Below are 26,251 nucleotides of genomic sequence, written 5' to 3' on the forward strand. Positions count from 1 at the left end.
ACATACCTAGGAAAAGCGACAAGCGGACGAGAGGGTCATCTCCCCTCGGCCCCCCCCCCTTCTTCTTTTTTAGGATGCAGTTTCCGCCGCTTGTGTGTGTGTGCACCGTAATTATAGTCTTGTCTATCTCTTTTTCAGTTTTCTCTTTTTTATTTTTTTTTCACAGCCCCTAGGAGAGATCTGCCACTCTTATACCATCAAACCCACAACTGTCCGCAACGATCTAATCTAACTTAACCCCCCCGAAAAAAAAAGCCCATCAGCTGCTGGCGCTGGCCACCCTTCATCACCCCCCTCTCTCTACTCAATCCCCCCCTCGCCATCAAATATATCGTTTTCTAGTTGTCGGTATTCTCCCCATTATACACACAAGGTGGTGGTGGTGGTATATGTGACGCAGTCATATAGTTTTCCCCGTGGGCACGTGACAACACACAACCCCTTCGTTGATTAGGTAATCAAACAAAAGGAAAAAAGGGGAACCCCCTCTTGGTCGTCGTCCAGAAATGAAAAGTTTTTCACTCGAAAAAGGATCTAGTTGGCATACGGCGGAGTAGCTTTGTTTGGTTTGGATTATACAACCCGTTACGTCATAAATAAGTGAAGTAACCGGCACTACCCCCCGCGCAGTCGCCGTAATTAACGTTCAAATAAAAAGTGAATATATAAAAATAACAATGGGCGATGTGAAAAAAAAAAGTTGTTTAAAAGAAAAATTCTTGCCATTTCTCCATCAGAGGTGAGGTATATAATATCCTTTTATCTTTTGTTTTAATTGTCACAACAAATGGAGTAAGATCAACACAATTGAAAGGAGGAGGTGCAGCACAGAAACTAAAAAGAAAAAATTAAATTTTTATGTATAGTAAATGTTTTTGTTTTTTTAAGAGATTTGATAGCGACGGATATACGAGACTTGATATCGTGGGTGTGGATGATGTTGAAGGAAAAACACAAATTTCTCTTCTTCCCATCTTCTTTTTCTTCCGAGAGAAAAATCCAAAACTAAAGTCGATCGACGCCATTTTGAAGGAGGAGGAGGACATTCTTCCGTTAACTTTACACGCAATAGAATCAATGAATGGAGGGGGGAAAAGAAAATATGGTTATTAACGGGTTATTAGGGGGATTAATGAAATCGGAACCTCGTCGAAGCTGGAGAGAGAAAAAAATTAAAAAATAATTTGCTGTCGTCAATTGGAAAAAGAGGAGGACCATCAAACAGAATACGTTTATCTTCTTCTTCCTTGTTATTATGGCGATGATGGGATTTTGGTGAAGATCAAAGAGAGAAGGGAGGAAGGTAAAAACACACTTACACGGCACACACACACAATTGGTAAAAAATAACCAGCACCTCTTAGCGGGTCACACGCAAGCAATCACACAAGAAACTCATTAATTCCTTGCAAAGGGATTTAACAGAAGAATCGGAGGAAGAAATATATATTTTACACACGCCCACCCACTCGGCACACACACTGAGAAATAAGAATTCTTTCCAGAATAAAACAAACAAACAAACGAATTAATGTATCCTACTTTCTTCCAAAATAAAATCAAAGAATGGGTATGTATAGGAAGAAAATATAGCACAATTACGCAATAAAAAATTAACTGCGGTCGAATTAATTTTAAGAAAAAAAAAACATAAGTTTTCCCTACAAAAAATTAAATAATTTGAAAAATTAAAGCGCGGAAAAACAAATCGGAATGGAAATTAAAAAAAAAAATTCAACTTTTTGTTTTTTTGATCGGCATCGGATTAAAAACAAAAGACAGCTGCCTATTTAAAAAAAAAAAACTTAAAAAGGAGGGGAATGACACAACACACTTCATCGCGAGAGTTGACTAGACGAATCTTGTTGGGGAGAAATGATTATTATAGAGAAAGAATCAAGGGGGGGAAAACCACGCGTCAAGTTACAAACGAGTCAGAAGATGTCGTCGAAAATTCCGTACATGAAAAATTGGTGTAAGATTAAAGGGAGGGGAGGGGGATTAAGGGAGGAGGAACAAGAGGATTTCACAGTTTTGGGTTTTTTAGTATTTTCTTTCACGATTTATCGAGTTACGTATTTCATCATTTTTCCTTTCATTTAAATAACAAAAAAATTCTAAATCCAATCAATTTGCCAGGTCGGTTCAAGGGAGAGACGTGTGAGTTTGAAATCACAGCAGAGTCCAAAAATTCAGAGCAGAGAAATTCGTTGGGGAAATTATAGGGGGGGATACTGGGAGGTCGTCCATTTTTCGTAAGAGATCGTCCACCAACATTTAAATTTTTATTTCAAATTTTTTTGTGCTTCAAATGTTTTTCGATTTGATTTTTCCAGGTTGAGAAAATCCCACAGTCGTTACAAAATTATTTATGGATCTGTTTTTATAAAAAAATAATGTCAGTAAATCAACTATCGAACTAAAATCGAGTTGGAAAATGAATGATGGTCGTACCGATTCCGTGCTGGTTGTTGAGTAAAGTGTTGGTCACCTCGGAGAAGGACAGCAAAGGACTGCAGTCCGAGCCACTCCTATCCGATCCCCCGATCCCGCTGCTGCTGCAAATGACGAGGTGCTGCTGTTGCTGCTGCTGTTGCTGTGATTGGCCACAGGAATTGTGTTGTTGTTGTTGTTGTTGTTGTTGTTGTGTTGTTGCTGATGTTGGTCCTGGACCGCTGGAACAATGGACGCCGTGGTGGAGTGGAGATGATGATGATGATTGGTGTTGTTGTTGTTGGTGAATGGATGGTGGACAGCAGGTTGATCCAGCGCCGTGTTGGTGGTGGTGGAGGAGGCACTGCTGTTGGCAACGAAAGAGACTCGGTTTCACCATTTCAGCCGCACAGGCATTTTTTGTGATTTGACGACTGAACGAGAGGCTTTCACTTTGATCAAAGCAAAAATCCCTCGTCAGAAGTTCAATCTTTAAAATCATAAAAATAAAAAATAAAAATGAAAAAATAAAATCATGCCATAACACGTGAGTCATGCCAACAACAACATAATAAAAACAAAAATTGGAAAATAAAAAGAAGAGCAACTCACTGGTGCGGTGATTGGTGGTGGTGGTGGTGCGCATGGTGATATGGGTAAGGATAATATTGATGTGGATGATGATGATGATGATGAGGTGCTGTGGGGTGGTGATGGTGGTGGTGGTGGTGCGGTGGCCAGGATACCTCGCTACTGCCCGATACCACGTCGGCCGCGCTGGCCGCTGCACCGTACAGGTAATGAGGCCCCACACGGCCCCACTTGCAGGCGCTGTTCAAACTGCTGCTGTTGTCCAGGTTGTTGTTGCTGTTGGCCACGCCGTTGCTCGACACCACCACCGGTTTGCTGACCGTCACGTCGTGTTGTTGTTGCTGCTGTTGTTGCTGCTGCTGCTGCTGGACGTGATGATGTTGTTGCTGCTGTTGTTGTTGCTGCTGGTGGTGGCCATTGTAGACCCCGTGATGCCCCGCGTACTTGGTCTTGATTCCGGTTTCAGAGACTCCGCAATCTAAAAAGATGAAAAAAGAAAAAGGAAAAATTTGAATTGATCAATTCGACTGGAAATGATTCGTTCATCGTGGAGTCGATTGCTGTAATCTCGACGGTAATCACAAGTTATCACGTCAATACGAAATGGCCGCCAGGTGGACACGAGTTGCACTTGAGCATCTGATCATCCTCCTCCGACGTGGTGTAGTTGTTTCTATCTTCCGGCAACAAATCGCATACGTTTTTAAATAATAAAATCCCCCACCTAGTTGTCCTTGAAAGATGATTTTAGACTACTACTACCTTCTTCTTCTTCTTCCAAGAAAAAACTAGAACAACAACAACAATAACTGGAAATGAACCCTCCCCACCCTCTCTCGGACAAGATGGCGACACAAGCCGCCCGTTTCTTTTTGTCTGTTTGTAATGTAATTGTCCGTGTGTGTGTGTGTGTTATACCTGCGGCGTAAGCGGCGGCGACAGCGGCAGCCGTGGTGGATGTTATTAAATCGGCGGTCGTCATGGAGACGACCACTGCGCCACTACCCCCGTCGTCGTCGTTGGAACCCGCCGCCACCGACGACGACGACGAGTGGTTGCCGGTGACCGACGTTAACCCAGAAGATCCCCACATGAGAACAGTCTGTCGGGTGTCATTGCTATTCGTACCGCCAGGGTAACCGCCTCCGGATGACGAGCCTCCGGATGAAGCTCCGCCGTTGCTCGAATCCCGCCCGTCTCCTCCGTACTTGTCCGCCTTGCTCAATTGTTGCTGTTGCTGTTGTTGTTGTTGCAATTGCTGCATCATCTGCTGTTGTTGCTGCTGCTGCTGTTGGTCGACCGGTTTGCGGGAACTGGGCCGGGACGAAAGGTTGTTGTTTCTCTGCTGCTGCTGCTGTTGTTGTTGCTGCTGATGATGGTGGTTGTTGGTGTTGTTGTTGTGATGGCCGTTATTGTAAGGGCTATCACCTCCAGCGATGCTGCTGGTGCTGGTACCCGACGACTCTGACGATGGCTCCGTCTCGCCGGATGATAAGAGTCCTCCTCCGCCTAGGCCTCCTCCTCCTCCTCCTCCTCCTCCCCCATGATGATGATGATGATGCAGACTCGTCGTGAGACGGCCCAGGCTAGACACACCTCCACCTGCGGCCGTACCACCACCACCGCTACTAGCACTCACAGACGAAGTACTAGTCGTCGCGTACTTGCTCACATCACCAGCAGCCGGGCTACCGGCTCCTCCGCCACCGCCACCACCACCGCCGCCGCCAGCTGGACTGCTGTTGCTGCTACCGCCGTACAATTGGCTCATACCTGAAACGACACAAACCAAATCCAAATCAAATGAGGGCAAATTTTGGGGGTTTCGCCATTCATTCCATCCATCCGGTGTAGGGAGGATCTCTTTCTCTCTTGTAAATATGTGCAATGCTATCAAAAATAATGTTTTGTTCGGACCCAAAAAACCGATACAACAACAAGAACACTGAAACAAATAAAAATTAACGACTGGGCTACTACTAGTAGCTGCCACTGACGCATCGTAAATCTTTTTTTTTCTCCCTTCGTGTGTGTGTGTGTGTGTACGGGATCCATTAGCTCAACATTTTTGTGAGTCCCGAGTATAAATCTAAACTAAATTACATAACAGCCACCGGAATTTAAAATAAAAATGAATAACAAAAGTTTTTCTTTCAACTCATTATGATAATTGCTCCTGCGCACCCCCCCCAAACCCTCTCTACTACACCGGGAGCCGGACCAAAATGGACATTTCGGCGTCATAATAACGGGCCGACTATATTTTTATGACTTCATCTTTTCCCATCGGCCAAGAGAAGGAAAGAAAAGAAAAGTAAAAGTAAAAATTCCTTACCGCCAATCGTGGAATCGTATCCAGCGGCCAGGAATCCGTTGGTGGTGGCCGCCGCGGCGGCGTGAACGTACGGCGAATATTCGGCGGCGTAATATCCGGCGGCTCCGACGCCCACGCCCAGTCCTCGAGCGTAGGCCGCGTGGCCGTGATGGAAGAGATTGTGCTCGGCCGCGGGGACGATGCCGAACCGGTTGTGATCCAGCGCTCCGGGCGTGCCGTAAAAGCTCTGGTGCAAATTCTGAAGGTTCTGCAGCGTCGCGTTGGGCTGATGGTGGGCGGCGTGGTGGTGGTGGGCGGCCAACTGGTGGTGGTGGTGGTGGTGATGCATGGCGCTGTGGTAGAAACTGTTGGTGGCATCCGCATGGTACGGCACCGTGGCCGCAGCGGCGGCCGCGGCAGCCGCTGAAGCCCCAGGGTAGACGGAAGGAGAATAGGCCGTTGCGGCGGCTGCGACGGCGGCCGAAGCAGCGGCCGAAGAAGCGGCCGCTGAACCTCCACCCACTCCGGCCGTAGTTGTCGTCGTCCAACCGGCTACTCCGCTGGCCAATTCCACTCCGCTGTTGCTACTGCCAGAAAGGTAGTGGACAGGCGACGGTTCCGGCGGAGTCGTGAGGCCGTTGGCAGCGGCCGAAGCAGCGGCCCCAGAGCTTCCGCTTTTCCGTTTCGTCCGGCAATTGGTCAAGAAATCGCGTAATTGATTCTTGTATTTCCTTCCGATTTTCTGCGTCCCCGGCGGATGAGCGTTGGTCCCGCCCGTCTGCGACGGAAGGACCGTCGTCTGCCCAGTCGTCGTCGAGGTCGTCGTCGTCGTTGGGGCGACCGTCGCCGAAATGGCCGATCCAGCTTCCTGATCCGTAAAGTAGTTGCTCGTCAATCCAGCGTCCAGGTAACTCACTTTAAAGTCCATGGTCCGTTTGCCCATCAAATCTCGTCCTTCCTCCTCCCTGGATTAAAAAATGTTTGTCATCCATCAAATTCACATAAGAAGAGCCAAAAAATGTTCCCGTCTCACATGAGCGGCCGATGAGTGCTGATGATGAAATCGGGTTTGCTGTTCTTGTAGACGAGCCGTGACGACGTCTGCAGCCACTGGAACTGCCCGTCTTTTGTTTGCAGCCGGTAGGCAATCAACCCCGAAGCGCCCGTCTTCAAAACTAACAAAATACAACAACAACAACAATTCATTTTTAAAAAATTAAAATTAAACGCCATCAAACTCTTAAGAAAGAACAAATTCATCATTCGTGGGCCGTCGCATTTTCCAGCTAAGAAAACAAAAAAGTAACAAGGTCTGTTTACTTTGAACATGTCATTAAATGAATCGATCCATTTATTTTTCGTTTTACCCTGCGGCTTGGTAGGGGGAAATAAACAACCACAAAAATCCAATCTAAAATTTCAAAAAAAAAACGGGTGGTGGTGGTGGTGGTGGTGAAATGGGGAAAAAGGAATAAAAGTGGGTCCACTCACGTTCTTGGTGGGCGCTGGCGACGTAGGCCAAGTCGTCGAAATGGACCAGATCGTAGCCGCCCAGCGACGACAATTCAGCGTCACTGTGACCCAGCAAGGCCTTCCCCCTGTCGAAACGGGAAAAATTAATCAATTAGTAGTCACGTTCACAAAAATCCCGCGTCCAGGGAAAAAAACATTTCAACGAGGAAAAATATTTTTTCTTTCCTTTTCCTGGTCAACGATTTCAATCAAATCAAATTTTGATCTCTTTAAAAAACCAAGTTAAATACATTTATATATTCTATCTAGGATGGAAAAAACGAATCAATATGGCGTCGGTGCGGTCGAAATCGATCAAACGACCGAGTACCCCCGTATAATGCCGCACTTGTTTTTCTTTATATATTATAAAAGTATATAGAGTTACGCTGCTGAAAGTAGTGGTGGGTGGGGTGGGGGGTGGGAACCTGAGATGATGCTCTCTCAAAGTTGACTGAGAAAACCATTTCTCCCCTTCAAACTTGAATGTTTTTGAAATCAAAAATTTTTTAACAAAACTTTTTCCTGGGTGGAATCAAATGTCTTCTCACGAAAGCTGCAGCCTCAGCCACCAGGCCAAAACAGCAGGTGGTTGGCGTTCACTCGTGAATAATTCCAATCTCAAAGACCCAACCAAACGTACGGCACACACACCACAAAAGGCAAATAGACACAAGGGGGAAGAAAATCGATGGGGGCCAGCGAGTAGTGTCGTGTTTGAGCCCCGAACGTTAGGTGACATTGTGTAGCCGCTCCGACGCTCTCCTGACCTGCGTCCCGCGTGAATATGCATAAGCCCCACACAGACACACATAAATGTTCACATCAATAAATCGCCAACCATAGTTTTCTAGCTCTGTACATTTAATCGAATCAAACGGATAGAGAGAGAAAAGTGACCCGGAGACTTTTGACAATCGATTGACCCTTTGGACAATTCGGGTCGGGATTTGATTTCATTTTAGTTTTTACCTTTGATCCATGGAGACGAGGGCGAGGTCGAGCCGATGTTTGCTCTTGAACATGCTCTCCTTGTGGGGCAGCTCGAGTAGACTCGGCGGGCCGAACGGAGTGCAGATGGCGAACAGGGCCAGCGGCGGCTCTTCCATCTTGCGGTTCTGCCCGTGAAGGACCTTGACACGACCCCTGATGTCCAGTCTCTGTCGTTTCACACACAAAAACAAAAACAATCAAAAACCATTAATCAGACAACACCTAATTGTTCAAAGATGTTAAAAGAAAAAAGGCCTAAACAGAATCGCCCCATTGTTTGGTTCAACCAATTTTACCCATCGAGATTGAATCGCAATTATTCCGACAAAAGAGAGAAAAATTGTTTCCCCCATCTCACATTTTTTTGAATGTGGAAAAACGTTTTGATTAGCGGCCACAGCGTTCAAGATGGAAAAGAGGAGGACCCCTTTTGTCTGTGTGTCGCAAGGGAGATGACGGATGACGGTTGCATCATAACCCCCATTTTCCATCGAATCCCGACACACACACACACACACACGCAAAGAGTCAGTCTCGACACAATTTTATATTTTTAATTCAAAAAATACGGCCGACAGGTACAGCACAGAGCCTCAAAGGAGTGTACTACCCCCCTTATATAGGTATAATAGACTCGCACACACAATCTACTTGTATACATCCCTCCCTATTCTCTCTTGTAGCCCAGCTGACCTGCCCACTCCAAAAAGGTTATACCTGTAATTACAGGGCGCGCTTCTTCTGCTTCTCTAGCGACTCCTGACTTTTCTTTCTTTCCCCCCAGAAGGAGAAACAAATCCCCAAGATGAGCAATGCGCTTCGAGGGTCTCAGCCGGACCCCAGAAAAATGAGATTCTTTTTCGACTTTTTCTTCTTCTTGTTCATACAAATAACAAGTCGAGATAGAAGAAGAAAAACCTTTTTCTTTTCTAGAATATATACACACACACAGAGTAGTAAGTAGTACGTGTGTGTATAATTATTGATCAAGCTACTACTACTACTAGGAGCCCGGCAACACATTCCAGCGGGGGATAGAAGAAGAAGAAAAAACTCATTTTCTTTTTTTCTCTTTTGTGTTTTGTTTCGAATTGTTTTAGAAAAAAGTTATTTCGATATTTTTGGTGATTGGTTGTTTGTGTATATGTACCAGGAATCCGGAAGTGTTGTCGAGTAGGCATCGGAAGCGGACGGTGAAGGATCGTTCGAGGATCAATGAATTGTCGGGTCGGAGGGCGTCCAGCAGCGTCAGTCCCGAATCGGCCGGCAGTTGGGAACTCCACGTCAATTGGCGCTGCAACTCTTCGCGGTCCTCAGAGTGGACCAGCTCGTAAACCGACTGGTGCACCACGTCCGACTAGGAAATAATCAAATCAAAATCCAAATTTAAAACAAAATTCAAACTTTTCTTCTTCAGACATGATTATTACGACAGAATAACATATTTATAGCGTCGGTGTAGTGGCTGTTGTTGCCGACAGCACATCTCTCAATTCGAAAAAATAAATAAATAAATAAACAAACAAAAATATCCCCAAAGGTTGAAAGAACCGACTGAATTACGATCGAGTTATTTTTCTTCTTCTTCCATCACGACGATTGCCGGCCCCTTTTTCTTTCCCAACCACCGCAGAGGGTGGTGTGGAGTGACTGTGTGTGTGGAGCTTGAATATGTAATAGATATACACAGCCAGACACCCCGCCAACATCGACCCATCCCTTTCGGGATATTTCTACTTCTCCAAATAAAAACAACAACGGAGAAATATTCTCAATCAACCGATTTTTTCGAGTTTTGTATTTCCAGGGCAAGTGCAGAGAGTTGGAGGACGTGTGTCGCCATCTCCTTTTGTCATTTTTACGAGGCGAATTCTTTGACGATCGACGTGATGTTGATTTTATACGCTGATTATGACGTTTTTATTAAAATCTGTTTTTCTTTCTTTTCTTTAGGACCCAGAAACAAACGTACATCGATATTCACTCCCAAGGGTTCCCCCCCGTGTTGTTGTGTAAATATCAGGTGGGGGGAGAGAGACCCGACAGCACACACGGAAATATATCCCCTGGACAAAACAACCGACCAAAAAAATTTAAAAGAACCGCCTGGGCCGATTTTTATAGCGGGCGGCCGCAACGGGGGTGTACACCACCACCACCACCAATACTTTCTTCCGCTTTTTTTTTGGATATATTTGTGTATCAAGACATTTGTGGAATGCCGTGTCGAATAAATGGAGATGTTTCCAGGGACGCCCGGCGTGACATCTTTTTTTTTTCTTTTTTTAAAGAAAAAAAGAGACACGATTCCTCCTGTAGATTTTGTATTTCCATTCGAAAGGTCCAATTTGCATGGCCAACCAATCTAATAAATAACCCCTCGCCCTATGCCTGATGGCATGGAATTTAAAACGTATTATTACGTCAATAAATAAATAAGAAAAACGGGGAAAAGCCGTGATCTATCCAGCAGCGATCCTTTTCCCCCACAAAACATGCAAGTCCCCGTTGTGATGCAGCTTCATTATCGACTCGAGATGATTCAATCAACCAAACAAACACAAATACACATTTTTCCCTTTTTTTATTACCGTTTTTTTTAAATAAAATGTTTGGTAACTTTATTTAAGGCGGCAAAAATATCTAAAAAATTCCATTTTTTTATATTTGAAATAAAATGTGAACGAACCCGGAATCTTCTCTCTTTGTATAAAATAGCATTTTTTGGGGGCTTGTTGATGGATGTGGATGGATCACGTTTTTTGGGGTTTGGTTGGTAGCAGAGTCGTCAGTAGCAATCGTGTGGTGGTGGTGGTATATTGTACATTCAAATTCGGTTTTTTCGGCCTTTTTTTTTTTGAATTTCCCTCCTTTTTCTACCGGATTATTTAGCCGTCCGTCGCTGCTGCTGCTACTCTATACGCCAGCTGACAGATCAGTAGAGAACCACCTTATATGTATATGATATTTAGATGTGTATGTCATAAGAGCCCCCCGACAAGAAAATGGGCAGCAGCGCAACGAGTCAGCAGGAGGAGCAAAATGCGGATGCCCAAAAATATCAAAATGTTTTTCTCTTCTTCCTTTTTTTTCGAGTTGGGTTTGTGTGAGTGATCTATCCCGACGTCATCCATCTCTACCTTCCCCTCTCTCTCATACACACACGGATCCAATCCAATTTCCAACTTTGTTTTTTCTCATTTTTTGATTCTTTTTCCAAAAAGAATCCGCCGCTCCGGCCTGAAACGATTTCTCACTTTGATTTAAATAGAAACATCACACACAAAAAACATTTCCCTACTACTACTGAATTCTCAAAGAATGATGATGGACAAACCATTTTGATCCCCATCATCCCAAACATTTTCTTTCCGGGAGAAAATAAAAGAGCGGGGGCGATTAAGCTCCTCCCACATTTTTGATAAGCTCGGCCCACTTTTTTCAAAGATTTCATACCGCACCGAAAAAAAGTCTCTCCCATTCACGGCGCCACCCGCTGGGTTTCCCAAAATAAAAAGAAAAAGAAAAAAAATATTTATTTCTCAACAATAGCCTGGGCCGGAATCGTATCTAAATGTATATACATATATAACAAACTTTGTTTGTTTGGTTTCCATCTATAAGAAAGAAGAGAAAAAAGAAAAGTTTCCCTTTTTTCTCGGGCTCTTTGTGTTGGGTGATAATGGCGGCCCGGCACGCAACACACAAGACACACAACGGGGAAATGTGTGGAATATATATTTCTTTCTTTCTTTCGTTCTCTATGCCTTTCAGATGTATCGCACAAGTCTTGTTTCCGCTGCGATCCTCTGTGACGGCAACACAAAAAAATTTGTTTTTTCTTTGCAGAAAGATATCTCTCAATTTCTTTTATTATTAGAAATGATGATGATGATGATAATAATAAGCTCAGGGAACCCCGAAAAAAGAATCGGGTCATGAGATATAAATATTTTTCGCAAGAAAACTAGAGAGAGAGTCTCTAACTTTAAGTTGGGATTATAAATATATATGTCGTTAAGGTCTCTCTGTGTGTGTATGTATAAAATATAACTATGGACCGGACATGCAAGTTTCTCGTTACAAAAGGTAAAAAGAAAAGAAAAAGGGGCTTGACCGTGTGGAGAGTTTTCCCGCCGCTGTTTGGAATTATAAAAGAAAAAAACTCGCAGACAATCGCCTTATCTTTTACATCATTTTTTTTCATTCAGTTGCCTAGCTATAGATTTTTATATACGCATTTAAACTTGTGTGTTGTGTATGATGGACCCCCACCACCTGACTTGGCGGTACGTAAAAAAATGAATTTTTTCCAATTTGATTTGACCGAAAGAAAATGATTCAACTGACGAGCCTTTTTGGAACCTGTCGGCACCTGTGATGACGTATGTCTACATCTGATTAACTCTGGTGACCCCACGCCCATCACACAAATCTCGACGCTACATTGCGCGATTGAGCGGGGAGAGAGAAATCTCATCATTTATTTTTTTGGTTAGAAAAAATGGCCGCACTAACAAGAAAAAGATATTTCCGACTAACCTGATGGAATCCCAGGTAACTCTCGATGGTGTGTGTGGCGAAGAAGACTTCTCCGTCGCTGGTCAAAATCAGCAGGAATCCATTGAGAGCCTGGAAAAAGAAAAGAAAAATTTCAAAAAATTATTATTGAAATTTCAAAGAAAGAAAAATAAATAAAAATTCCCAATTTGCATAGGCAATTATAGAGGGAGTGGAAGAGGAGGAGAGGAAGAAATGGCCGCCGACCGCAAAAAGCCATTGGTCCGTTCAGCGCCGGCGCGTAACCGATCAAATAAAAACAAAACAAAAAAAGAACCAAAAATATCGAAACGTTGTGTGATTCGTTCACCATTTTCCAGGTTGTAACGTTCCGAATCAAAAAACATATCGTCCCGTCTACGCATTACGACAGTTGGAATCTATTCCGCTGGTATTGCATTTAGTGTTGATGTGTACCCCTCTCCCTTTTGACTGAATACCTTATATATATATATATTTCTACAACTGGTGTAGAAGGGAACATATATAGAGACTGGGCAGCATTTTCTAATGACATCGTGTCACGCAAACCCCATAGTCTATCCCCCCTTCCCCTTTCCGAATAGAAGAAAGAAAAAATAAATATATAAGACTATACTATATGTGTATCATATAGTCCCCAACCCTGGGCCAGTGTCCAGCTTTGGTGGCCCTGATGGAAAAAGTCGAGCACCATACCACATATATATATATATATACCAGCTCGGCATCATCACAGTGTGTGTGTGTGTGTGTGGCCGGCCTTTCGATCCCCCCCGGTTGATAACAGCAACAAAACAAACAAAAGAACCAGGGAAGAAAAAGAGCTGGGCAGAAGAAAAATCAATAAGATTGTTGTTACAAACAATATATAGGGCCGGCTTGATGTATATACCTGGAGGAAGCTTTCACCGTCCAGCGACGGCGAGTCGAAGATGGTCACGTCTCTGTTGCGGAATTGATTGTCGTGCAGCAAGAAATGGCCACCGCCGCCGTGTTGCGAATGTTGTTGCTGTTGTTGTTCACCTTTGATCCCCTTGTGGCAACTGACTGCAAACATACCCAACAAAAATGTATTTATTTATTTAAGTTAAATGGGGTAAAATTCATTCAGAACTACAAAGAAAAAAGAAATAAAACTGGACCGATCGATTGTACACGTATATAACGTCGTACGCCCCTGGAACCATAATTTACCTGGAGGAGACTTAGAGGAGGGAGGTATAATGACAGGTATAGTACCGGCCACCCTTCTTGTTCGCTAACTACCGCCAACCGAATTCCCCCCCCCCTCGCTCCTTTTTCGAATATAAAATGGCACCAGCGTCACAAAACAAAAAGTCCAACGGTACACATATAAATATAAAATACACAACAAACATCCGTTGTTACGTCAACTACTAAAAGAAAAACAATTCCTTAATCGTTTCGAGAGATCATTTTTACAAGATACAAACGGAAATCCTTTCACACAAATAAAAACGATCCTGTAAAATGGAATTTAAAAAAAAAAACGAGTTTTCTATTCGTCTGCTAATATCACCAGTCAAACCGCTCCCGGAGATAATAAAAATAAAACACCCAAAAAAAAAGAAAATAAAAATAAAAAAAATATAAGTCGTTGGATGAGAAATTCATTCATCATTATCTCCTCCTCCTTTTTAGAAGCTGCTAGAGAGTGATGATCATTAGTCAGTCATGTCTCACGCCATTTCACATTTTTGTACCCAAACCTGGGCAAGAACTTGGCGCTCAGTGTCGTGTGTGTCACACAGCTCCCGTGTTTGTTTTTCCTTCACCAGACGGACCTGTTTTGGCCTTTCGTCTGGTCGAGCATGTCACAAAAAGCCAACACAACTTTTCAATCATCTTTTTCTCTTCAAATGTGTTTGTCTCCATTCTCTTTTTAAAGGCTCTCCTCTCTCCATCAGTGTATAGGTGGCGATAGCCATCACGAGGAAAACAACCACAAACAACCTCACCCAAGAAAATATATATTCATCAATAACTTTTTCCTTTTTTTCTAGGTGATCGACTCTACTGATTGCATTTGACACGACATTTTCTGGCTACTACCTAGAAACAACCCCCCCACCAAACCCCAAAAGTTAAAAACTTTTCGATTGCATCTGAAATCCCCCTAGAAAAAATAAAGTGAGTCAACCCCTCTCTCTAGACAAAATCGAATGAATGATTCAAAGGTTAATTATCATAAGCCCCAAAATAAAATAAAAGTAGTAGTAAATAGTAGCTACCGGATAATGAGCACTATCGAGTCTATAGCTAACGATTGTGGCCTTTACCTTCTAGCTCCCCAACATTCATCATCATCTAGAAAAACAAGTTGAAAAGTAACTTCTTCTCTACTACTACCAGAAAGGTGGGGTTCGGTGGGTGGCTTGGCCCGTCAGCCCGTCCAAGGTGGAAGATGGTGATGGGGGGGATATATCATATCATCATCGGGTTTTTCGATATTCCCTTTTTTCATTTTTCCTTGTTCGGCGCGCTAGAATGATGAATGAAGGAGGAATATCTTTAGACTCTGGCCATCGAGACACTACACCAAAATCTGATTTCAGATGCAGCAGCAACCAGCTAGCCCAACACAAAAAGTCTTACTTGTTTCGTTGTATATCTGTATATGGCCGTTGGGCACCATTTTCGGTGGTGGTGGTTGAGATTTCTTTACCCAAAAGAAGAAGAAAAAGGGAATAGGCAATGAGAGATTTTTTTTTGTTTTTGGTGAGAGAAGAAGAAAAAGTCGATCATCATCATCATCATCATCAACAGACTTCTTCTCCAGCTACTGGATACACTCAACAGTAGCTGGGCATCATCCCAATCGGTCAACGTGTGGTGGTTCGATGATAATCATTACGACTTTTCTTCTTTCTCTCTGTGTCTTGGCTAGACTGTGAATACTAATGCACAACAGCTACCCAATATCAACTGGGATTCATTATACAATATACATCCTCCTCCTCCCAGATGCAAATGAGTCACTACTAACCAGGAATGTGTTAGTTTCTTCCACTGGTTTTTTTGTTTCGCTACCGTTTGTTTTCCGTTCCAACTCATTTACTAACAGCAGTTGCACAGTTTCTTGTCCTTTTTTAAACGCTGGCTTAAATGTATGCAAGGAGAGCTCTCTGGCATTCCTCCACAACAACCAAAGTTAATTGGGAACCGACCGCCCAAGATGCTCAGAAATGCAGCACACGGTGACGCGCGCGGTCAGTGCGTTGAAATCTGTTTTCATTCCAGTTGTTGTTGTTGTTGTGACAGCGTCAACTTCACAAGTAGCTAAAACAACAACAACCCCAACTGAAACAAAAGAAATGGAGAGAAAGAGAGGGGAGCGACCTTGTTGTTGCAGCTCAAACTCAAAACTTTCCCAAAAGGTAAACCCGGTGTCTACAATTCAAAAGTGAGCGCCCTCTTGACTCTCTCCAATTATTCCCAACTGTTTTTCTTCTTCTTCTTCTTTGGGTTTGGGTTTGGGGTGGAAGAAACGACCGAAAAAATGGGCGCCCCCCCCTCTCTCTCTATTTTTCCTGCGTACGATTATATTTATGAAAAATACTAGAAGAAGAAGAAGAAGGGAATGGAGACGATTAGATGATTGCAGTTGACATGGCCAGGGACGTGCCCGTGGGCGGCATCCTCGGGAAACAGAAAGAAAAAGGAGCATTGCAATCATCATCATCATCATTTTCTTTTCGGGTTCCCCTTTCATTTTCGCTAGAAATTTGAAAAATAAAAATCCATTCCGACTCTTTTGATTTTTTAACTTTGAAAAAATAATCGAATTTTTCTCTGCGCGTCAATCGATCAAAAAAGAAAATCAAAATGGCCGCGACTTCCTGTCACCCGAACATTGGACGACATTTGAATGTTTCACGAGCGTCGGGCGGCGTGAACGCACACTGTGAAAAGATGAAATGAAATCGTGGCGTTAATCGTCGCGGCGTCGAGACAGCGACGATTTTATTTATCGCCGTTTGTTTGTTATTTACTTTCAACGCCGAGAAATAAGAAAACACAACATTTTTAACCCTGCACACACACATAGAGAGAGAATATAGGGAGACCTTTTTTCTTTCTTTTGCGGCAAATGGAAAAAAGAGAAAAAGGAGGAGGCCACAAGTGCATCGAGAAGAAGAAAAGTGTTTGGGTACCGCAATGATTGCGTTTGAGACTACTAGCACAACCGTCGTCTCTCTTCCCGCCGATTTATGAACATCCTGGCGCCACTGTTTATTCTTCTTCTTCTTCTTCCCTCTACTCCTAGCTCATCTTAGCTCTTATATAATATAATATAAAAACCCAATACGCGTAAAATATCGTCTACATTTCTCCTGTGTACACACACACGTTCGAGAAAAGATTTTTCCACCTTTTTTTATTGTTGCAAGGGGGACGGAATTATATTTAAAGGAGGTGTGGATTCTTCTATAGGCTCCTTGATTTATGTTAGGAGCCAAGAAGAAGAAAAAAAAACATTTTGTTCTGAAAACTGAAAGGTTTTTTTTTTGGTTTTAGATAATCGACGACCCCGGAGGTGATGTCTCAACAATTTTGTTTACGACATTTTACACAGAGATGACACCTAGAAGCTGTGACACACATCCAGCAGGTGTCAAAATAATAATAATAATAAATAAATTTACTTCAAAGTCGTAAAAAGATGCCTTCAATCAATAAGAGGAAATTGCGTAACGAAATTTGTTGTTTCATTTTTTGGCAACCGCAACTGATGAAAACCTTCCGGTTTCAACCGATTGGGAGCAGGTCAAATAATAATCAAATCGAACAAGAAGAAAAACCTTTTTGTAAAGTTCATTAACGCCTAGCCCAAACCCAAAGGGAGGGGGGATAGAAGGGGGAGGATTGAAGTTGAGAGGGGGTGAACCCCCCCGTTTGATTTAAAAACCTGTCAAACTTTGTGTAGTAAAGAAGAAGAAAAAGGCCAATGCTGCTCGAGTCGGATCCTCCTCTTTCGTTACTTTCTTCGTTTTTTTCCCTTTTTTTTAAATGTGTGATTTAACTGTCGGTTGTTTGATGCCTTTTCTTTCGAAACGACTTTCCCACACACTTCCCATCCGTCGTCGGAATAACCGACATCCGCCTCTCAACCACCCCCCAAAGATAATTCCAACCGACTTTTTCTTGACTTTTTAAAAAAATAAAATGATCAAATTCTCTTTGTTGTGTAATCGAACGCTGGTCTGATAAAAATATACAACCGATATTGCATCTTTTTCAATCACGGGTTACCTAGGCAACTAGCTGAGTCAAACAACAAAAGGGGGGACCACCCGTCGCCATCATATACCGAAAAGGGTTTTTTTTTACTTTTTTAAAAATTATTTAATTTCCTGTAGAGGAAAATAAAAAAGTGAAAACAAAGTGATGACATGTGTGTGTGTGAGGGATCCTAACATCCGGTGCCAAGGGAAAAAAAGGAGCTGATTGACATTTTATACGGCGCGCCGGCTCGGTGTCATAGAAGCAGGTGAAAGGAGTGTTTTTATCTTTAGAGCTTTTTTTAAAGAAATTATTCAAATGTTATGCAGACGAGTCCCTTCTTCTTGGCCCGCAGGTGCGGTCTGTGTAGAAGAAGGAGCCTACAGGGCCCCCTCAACACCCTCCCCAGTCGACTATTATTATCAGAGAAATTTATATTTTCTTCTTCTACTCGACCTACAACCAACCAACCCAAAAATATCTAAATACGAAAGAAAAAACTTCATAGAGTAGGAGCTAGAGATAGTAGTAATGACATGTCTTCAAATGAGAAAAACAACGGCTACCGTATTTTACCATATCGGGAGAGAGAGAGACTGGAAAGGGGGGGGGGGAAATTTCGTGATGATTATAATCCCGTTGGGCTATTCAACAACAACATGGTACAACAACGGCCAAGAGGGGGGGAAAGAGAAGAAAAATTACCATCGGATTCGAATAAATAGATATGACAAGCTACTAGTCGTTTCAACTATGTCTGCTGTGCTGCTAGTACCATGTTCGGTAATAACGACCGTGATGGATGGCGAAGGGGCCCCTCTCTCTCCCGTAAGAATATTTCGTTACAACAAAATAATATTTTTCTCCTTTTTTTTCTGGCCGAGCCTTTGAAAGAAAGAAAGTGAGAGATCCTGATTAAGAGAAGCCCAAAAATTTCACCTGGCCAAAAGGACACAACAAACAAGCCCCAACTCCTTCCACTTCCAGCCTGGGCGTTATTATTACATTTGGTCAACAAAATTTCGTGTCAATTCCCTGGGCGGGGTTGTGTACACACTAATGTGTAAAGGTTTTCCTGCTACGACTTACACGATCCTGGAAATAATAAAATATTTTTCTTTTTCCAGAAGCTCTTTTGCTAGCTGGTAGGGTTGAAACGTCTTGCAAGAAAAGAAAGGAGCTTACGACTCGTTAGGGTTTCAGCTCAACTACATGAACAAGTCAAATCGATCCGACTCTATACAGAGACACCGAAAATCTAATAAACAAGTTCTAAATAATTTAATTCTTTTTCTTTGTTTTGTTTCACGAAGAATTGACCCTGGAAATGTCGTTGGATAACTTTTTGTTTTCTTCACTCCCGACCCTACAGCTAAAAGGTGTGAACCTTGTTATGAAAAAATTTTCGCTCTAGGCAACTCGGCACACGCCAAACAGCAAAAGGAGATTGATATGATGCAGCCTGGGAATAAAAAAAGAAAAACATAGAAATAAAATGTGTACCTTTCGATTTGAAATGACCAGCTGGAAACTTGAAATAACTTTTTTTTTTTCCATTCTGACTTGGAGCCCTTTAATTCTCCCAACATTTTTAATTTGATTCTCAATTTCTGCTGCGAAAGAAAATGGCGACTTGGCAAACCGTCAAAAAATTGTTTGTCCAAAAATGAGAAAAAAACAGATTTTTCCCAAAAGGACAACAGCAGCAGACGCCATTTTGATAAGAAATCTTTACAGTGAAATAACTCCCAATGTGTTGATTTTAATCTTTCTAGCCCTCCTGCTGCTGCTGTTCCCTTCTACAGCTTTGGGAAAATATTTTTGTCGAACAAACACAAAAAGTGTGTTGGGTATATATACCTGTCAGGGCCACTCATTCATAAACTTGAGTGAAACGAGGTTTAACAGTTTTTTATGAATCGTGGCGTCGCCACAAAAAGACCCGAGTCAACACATTCGGTTAGTAATTCGAGACTCTTTTGTTTAAAAAACACAAAATGGACACACAAAAGGAAGAAGCAACGTGGTCGATGGACGGGGGGGGGGGGGACTGAATTTGGGGGAAGAATTTTGTTATTTCTTTTACCGAAATGGCCACTTACTTGGAAGCTTTTGTTTCTAAGTGATTCCCAGACCGACCGCAAAACCGAGCCATAATACACACACACGAAAAGTTGTTTTTTAAAAACAATCACGACACTCACTAAACTTGTCGTCATCACAGGACAAATTCCCTCCATTTAATTTAATACTCTGCCGCCATGTGAATTTCGAGCTGCAACGTTGCACAATTTTCGCAATCAATTTAATTCAATTTTAATTCAAATTAAAAATTGGTGTGAAAAATAGAAAATAGAGTCATAGAAAATAAATGCAGATTGAACGGGGTAGAAATGAATAATTTTACGGGACAAGTTGTGTCGTGACAAAGTTGCCAAACTGCATCGATTTGATTACGGTATTTACCTGAGGTTTTCTTTTCTTTTTATTGATTTGAAAAAAAGACAAAATGTGGGTTAGGTTCAAACCATACTTGCTTGTTATCATTTTTTGGTTGTGAAATTTAATAATTTTTATTTTTCTCCAGCTGGCGGTGGTGGTGGAGAGGGGGGGGGAGGCGATGATGGGCGGGGATGGGGGAGGGTTATGGCTGCCGAGAAAAAATATTAAAAAATAAAAAAAAATAAAGTCAGCAGGGAGCCATCCCCACCCGCCACGGGGGTCCGACACAGGGCAGTCAACCCCTCACCGGGTGGTTTCTCTTATAACATCATCTTTATGCTTTTTATCTTCTCTTTCCTCGTAATAATATGAAAAAAACCACTAGCAACGTGAATATCTCTATTCAAATTTTTATTAGTCGAATAGAAATCAAAGAAATTCGATTGCGACTTTCAAAAAATGGCCGCCGGCTGGAATAAATTTTTTAAACAAATTTTTTAAAAAATTATCCCGAAAAAAATGTTTACCCAAAAAAATAATTTTGATGAGATAATTACACCGCGGCGGAGCTATTAAAAAGAAAATTTTTTTTTAACCTCATTTGTGTTTGTTTCACACAAGTCGCAATCATTGCCCCCCAGACTTGTGTGTGTGTATAAATATAACAGAGTACAGCAGAGGAATAAATAGGAAGAATTTTTCTTATATTCTTTCACGGTCGGCCATTCATCATGGCTCTATTTGGACAAGGTGCGGTACTTTATACACACACACACACAGCCCGAGTTGCGTGTTGTAATCTAATTATTTCCCTCTCAAAATAAAAATATGTATAGTGGCGCGCATATACTAGGTTGTATATAGCAGAGATGATCATATTAAATATATTAGACTTTAGGCTATAATAGAACTATACCCCCCCAACAAAAAATGTAAAATCTTCTCTTCCGGATTGCCGGGAGGAGGCAAAATAAAAATATTCAATAATTAATTCAAAAAAGTTGATATCGTAAATCATTGGGGGAAAAAATCAGAAAAAATATTGAAAACAAACGACTGGTAAACTCTGCGGGAATTCTATATAGAGAGGCAGACATCATTTCGGAGGTTATAAATTCACGGGAGGAACTCCACCCAAAAAAATATTGTGATTTCATTAGGAATAAATTCCAGAGCCGCGCTACCGTGAGATTAAGTAAATTAGATACAAATAAAAATATTTTTTTAAAAAATAATTTTCTTTTTTTTTAGAATAAAAATTTCAATCATCCTGTCGTTCTCTTTTCATCAAGGGAGGAAATGGGGGGTAGTGCAGTCAGGGTGGGGATGATGATGGACGACTGGCCTGGCCGTCAGTCACAACCGGGGCCCAAGCAGAAGCGCCTTGACACGTAGATTATATGGGGATGTGCTGTTTCTCCATCATCAGACAACTGTTCTTTCTCCCGAGCTGCTTTGTATTACATCCATGTTATTATTATTAACCAGAGGATGTGTGCTGTTTGGATACAATTTGAATGTCTCTTGGATTTCTTATTTAAACAAGCCCCTCGGGGCGCTGCCATGCGAAAAAATCAACGAAAAATGTAGGCCTATAGGATGTAAATATACCTTGAAAATAGCTCTTGGTGCGCAGGTAGCTGACGGACAGCCTCAGAATGGAGAGCCGGTCCAGTTTGGAGAGGATCGAAGCCTCGTAAGGCAGGAGACTGGCCAGCGTGTCCAGCTCGGCGTTGAGTCTCTCCCTGTGCCGTTTGCTCGGATTGCTCTTGCCCGAACTCTCCTTTGGCGACGGCTTCAAACTAATGTCAAAAAGATAAAAAGAGAAATGATTAATAATATGAACCCGACGAAATAATAATGAGATATAAATAGACACACTATGGGCCGACGGATAAACCGCAAAGGACAACACAGCACTTCATTATCATGTAAATTGTGGTAAGCCATCAGCAACACAAATGATCGAAGCGTCATAGAACCGACGAAAACAGCTGAATATACCGCTATATAGCTATAGCCTGTGTAAATTCGAATTTGGCGCTCGTTTAATTAACTTTTGTTTTTTAGACATCAGCTGAGACCTGAGAGAGGCACGGCCATATTTGGGCTGGTGCATGGATATATATACCCAAAAAGAAAACGCATAATAAAATACTTAACTGACTTTACACATCAGCGTATATAGTCTCTATAGTCCTCTCTCTAGTACTGATAGACGAGTCAAAGTGGAAGGCGGGACCCCCTCACTTTTTTTTTTTTCATTATGATAATGGGAAAAGGTGTGACGTCGCACACACCATCCGCGCTGGATCAAACCCCGGGAAAAAATTCAAATTTATTTCAACCTTTTTTCTTATATACAGTACAAAAAAGAGGTTTTTCTTCTTTTTGTTTGGCTTCCAAAATATTTAAATCGTTCGGGAGGAACAAAATGGGACCCCGAATATCCACCGAGCTGGAAATGTTATATACTCCCATAGAATCTAATAAAACGGCTTCTTCTTCTTGAACCTCGACACGATTGACTTTGACCAGAAAGTCAAAAAATTCTATTTGATTTGTTGAATATATTATAACAAGGATGACGAAGACAGTTTGACCTTTTTCTTGTTATATATCTGAGATAAGTTTTGATTATTTTGCGCCCAGCCAGTTGTGCTGTGACACCGTGCATGGGGCTGCGCGCTTACGGGTGTCGGTTTTGAGGGTCAGACACGACATCATAAGAGGCTTGACTCTCGCTACACACACAAGTGTATCTTATATTGTAACAGCCGCATTTCGTGTGTGTGTGACGATATAGTAGAGACACCGCCAGCAGGCCATGCAGCAGCAGCACTTTTATATTTTTTGGCTGCGAGTTTATCTCTTGAATTTTTTGGCATCATCTGCACGCAACAGACAGAGAGTCAATAAGTCAACTCTGCCCGAAACCACTTGAAAAAAGGCTATATAGTACAGTGTATATTATACTATCCATATCGGAAAGTTGTGCGACTATTTAACATAATTGGACTATACTCTCAACCGCACCTCATCTTTTTCATATCTCATCTGCTGCTGACGCGGTTTTTGATTTTCTTATTTTTTCACCTGTCAAAGAATAAAAACAAGTGGCTCCTTATGGGTGGGCAGTTATATAGACAGGGGGGATTCCTCCCCCGACGGTTAAAGTTAATTGCACCACCTTCAACGGTTGAGGAAGCAAGAAAAGGTCGGTGGCGCCGGTGTTATAATAACAACGACTAAAAAGGCCTACAGCCATCATCATCAGCCGGGTGATGATACATGCACAGCAAAAGAGAAATGTTGAATACAATTTTGGATGATCTCAGTGCATTGAAGCGTTCTCACACGACAGAGTTGCAATAGCACAGCTGTGTCATGTCTGCTGGGTAGTAATAATCGAGTCAAATCGTATAGCCAACAGATCATATAAAATCTCAAGTGACAGATCGACGGCAAATGTCACACTCGGCTGATGAGATTTAGCCGTCGGCAAAGAGTATATACCAACAAATAATATATTAGCTGTTTTTTTTTTAATATATCAAAAAAGGGGTTTATTTAGTCAAAAAAGAATTCACTTGTTTCCTATGTATTTCTTTCAGAACTTGGGGGCTTTGGGGGAATATTAGAATAGCCATCAGAAAGAAGCCCGATATACACGTGTATAGGCTATAGACACACTAATAACAAGGGAGAACGAAAATATAAGAAGAAAACTTGACGGTAGCTCACAGGTAAAAAGAAAGAAAAAACAACCCGTACATATAGGGGTACCTAAAAGAAACCGCCGTGTCCGTCAAGAAAAATATAACCAAATTTCAGTTGTGCTGTGTGTGTGATGGGCATATCATCAGCTCGCCGATGTGCCTCACTGGCTCCACGTCAAAACAACAACCAGGGGCAAATGCTATGGGTAAAAAAGGACTCCCTCAACAGCCTATATGATCGTATAGACATCAAAATGAGATGTTGTAATTTTCATTTCGGGCTTATATACCTATATAACATATAGGAATTTCCCAGCTCTAAAAGGATTGACAGCTCATAGAAAAAGAGAGCTCTAACAAGTCTGTTGGATATTACATATCGACTGGCCTATATCTCGTATATAAGGAACTATATGTCGGGACTGCTGTGTGTGATGTCGTTCTATATATATTCCGTCTACACTTTCATCCAGCAGGGCATATTCAAGGCTTCTTTGCCATCGCTGGTGCGTATATATACACTAAAGAAGGGTTAGAAGCTATACGTAGAGACATATCGGATTCGGTGTAAAATTACAAGGGGTTCCTCCCAGTCGATAATGTAACGCGTCAAAAAGTTCACAGCAAAACAACAAAATAAAACAAAACCCCCAAAACTATGTACATACGGTCGCCCCCTTTTTATTTTACATTCTCTGTATCCTCCCTTTTTCTTATGTCTTTATTTTATATAAACGTCATCGTACACATTCCCATCGAGGCCTATGCAAATGATTGTACGCAATATACCTTTTGCCGTTGCGACGCCGACGCTTTGTCGCGTACACGGTGCCCAATTGGTTCATTTTTGGCACGAAATGTCTGCGCGGCTGTGCACTTGGCAATCAAACACACACCAATAGATATCCACTCGGATTTCCAATCAAAACTGAACCACGGGATTCTCACTCTCACACGACGAAACCACTCGGCACTCGGCACTTGTATATAATAACACTCACGCTCACTCTCACCCGCTCAGCACACAATCACCGACGATCAAATTTTTCAGGATTTTAAAAGAAACGAAACTGGTTTTTTCGATTGTCGTTTTTAAATTTTCTGACACTAATTTCTCAGCCGAATCCCAACATGTTTCAAGCAATCACTTTTGAAATGATGACGAAAATCAAATTTAGCGCCAATTTTTCACTTGGGTCGCATTTTGGCGAATTGTGATGCACTTGTTTTCGATCGTTTCAAAAAATTTCCAAAATTTGTTTTTGTTTGCCTTTGGTCACAAGGAATGAAAAGAAAATATCTCAAAAGAATTGTGATGGCGACTAAGGAAAGGGTCTGTAAAATGAGAAACGGAGTGGCTAGCGAACCCTTCCAGCCGGCAAGAGGCCGCAGAGGCCATTAACTGTTTCGCCTTTGCCGTCCCCCCAGAACCGAAACGGCCAGGGTAGGCAGCGCCAGCTCGTACAAGGTGGGCGAATAGGTAAAATACAAAAGGAGAGAGAGAGAACAACCAACTCACCTTGATTGATGATTCCTCCCTCCCTTTTTTTCCTTCTTTTCTTTCTCCCCCCCTTCCATTTTCATCCATTTTTCTTTTTTGGGGTCTTTCGTTTTTCACCTCAGCAAATCCCCGAGGCGACTCCTCCTTCAAGCCACCTCCCCCTGTCAGCTGTTGGCGACCAATGGGCGATCGACGATTTGGCCACCATCGTCCGCTGGGGGCGGATCGATGGGCGGAGTCACAACGCGCCCTCCGCAACCCATCAAAGGCGGCAATAGGGGCGTGGCTGTTTTATTTTTTATTTTTTAATATTTTCTTTCTCACAATAAAAAATATAAAAAATGAATTTGATGTGTATAGGGGGGTCGGGTGTGTGCTCTATGGCGCCGTCTATTCTTTTCTCTTTTTATATATTTATTATTTTTTAAAAGAGGCTGGGGGGAAATTCCATCATTTGGATAATTCCTGGTTAAATAGGATAAAAATAGGACAATTATATTCGACACTTGAAAGAAAAGTAATAGAGTCTTTTTCCCGGGAATATAGCACGCAAAACAGACGAATTATTGGCAGCTTTTCGTGACGCCCATCGGCTAGAAATGCGCCTATTTTGAACCGCAGGAGAGTCGTGTTGAGAATAAATATAGAAAGAAAAGACGTTTGGCTCTTTGGCTCTTGTTGGAATTTATTGAAAAAGAAGAAAATCGTGTGGCGCAAATTAAATATTTATTTGGCGGACGCATGGGGATCAAATCGATACACAACGGCGATCAATTATTCGGCACGCCGTTTACCCTATTTCCATGTATACATGAACTCGTTGGATAAAAGATACGAACTAACTCGTTCTAGGATTTATTGATAGGCCTGACCCGACTATATCAATTGGCGCGCATTTGAAAATTTCAAACCGCCGATATTAGTCATTTAAAAAAATGCTGTTATTATAATAGACTATAG

General features: G+C 42.2%; 1 protein-coding gene across 4 annotated transcripts; it reads right to left on the reverse strand.

The window, feature by feature from the left end:
- Positions 1-733: 733 nt before the first annotated feature.
- Positions 734-25,181, reverse strand: LOC124326991 (filaggrin-like). 4 transcript variants are annotated; one of them, XM_046785751.1, is made up of 13 exons: positions 24,580-25,181; positions 21,683-21,873; positions 13,278-13,432; positions 12,386-12,475; positions 8,994-9,200; positions 7,823-8,010; positions 6,830-6,936; positions 6,372-6,513; positions 5,360-6,303; positions 4,153-4,797; positions 3,046-3,502; positions 2,455-2,800; positions 734-2,377 (listed from the first exon to the last, which is right to left on the reverse strand). In XM_046785751.1, exons 1-12 carry the CDS (start codon positions 24,633-24,635, stop codon positions 2,488-2,490), a joined length of 3,495 nt encoding a protein of 1,164 aa, XP_046641707.1. In that variant the 5' UTR covers positions 24,636-25,181; the 3' UTR covers positions 734-2,377; positions 2,455-2,487. The 4 variants fall into 4 exon arrangements, with proteins under 4 accessions (XP_046641707.1, XP_046641706.1, XP_046641705.1 ...); XM_046785750.1 differs by having other exon boundaries at positions 3,180-3,502; positions 3,943-4,797; XM_046785749.1 differs by having other exon boundaries at positions 3,943-4,797.
- Positions 25,182-26,251: the final 1,070 nt, after the last annotated feature.

The sequence above is a fragment of the Daphnia pulicaria genome, chromosome 2, assembly GCF_021234035.1.
Source record: "Daphnia pulicaria isolate SC F1-1A chromosome 2, SC_F0-13Bv2, whole genome shotgun sequence".
Lineage (NCBI taxonomy): Eukaryota > Metazoa > Arthropoda > Branchiopoda > Diplostraca > Daphniidae > Daphnia > Daphnia pulicaria.

Bases quoted from the DNA above. Each gene is read 5' to 3' on its own strand.
- LOC124326991 (XM_046785749.1), bottom strand. From the start codon at position 24,635: ATGAACCAATTGGGCACCGTGTACGCGACAAAGCGTCGGCGTCGCAAC. The intron at 8,011-8,993 runs GTACATATACAC...GTGAAACGACAG, and splicing joins ACAACACTTCCGGATTCCTG to AGACTGGACATCAGGGGTCG. The intron at 3,503-3,942 runs GTATAACACACA...TCATCTTTTTAG, and splicing joins CGCCGCCGCTTACGCCGCAG to ATTGCGGAGTCTCTGAAACC.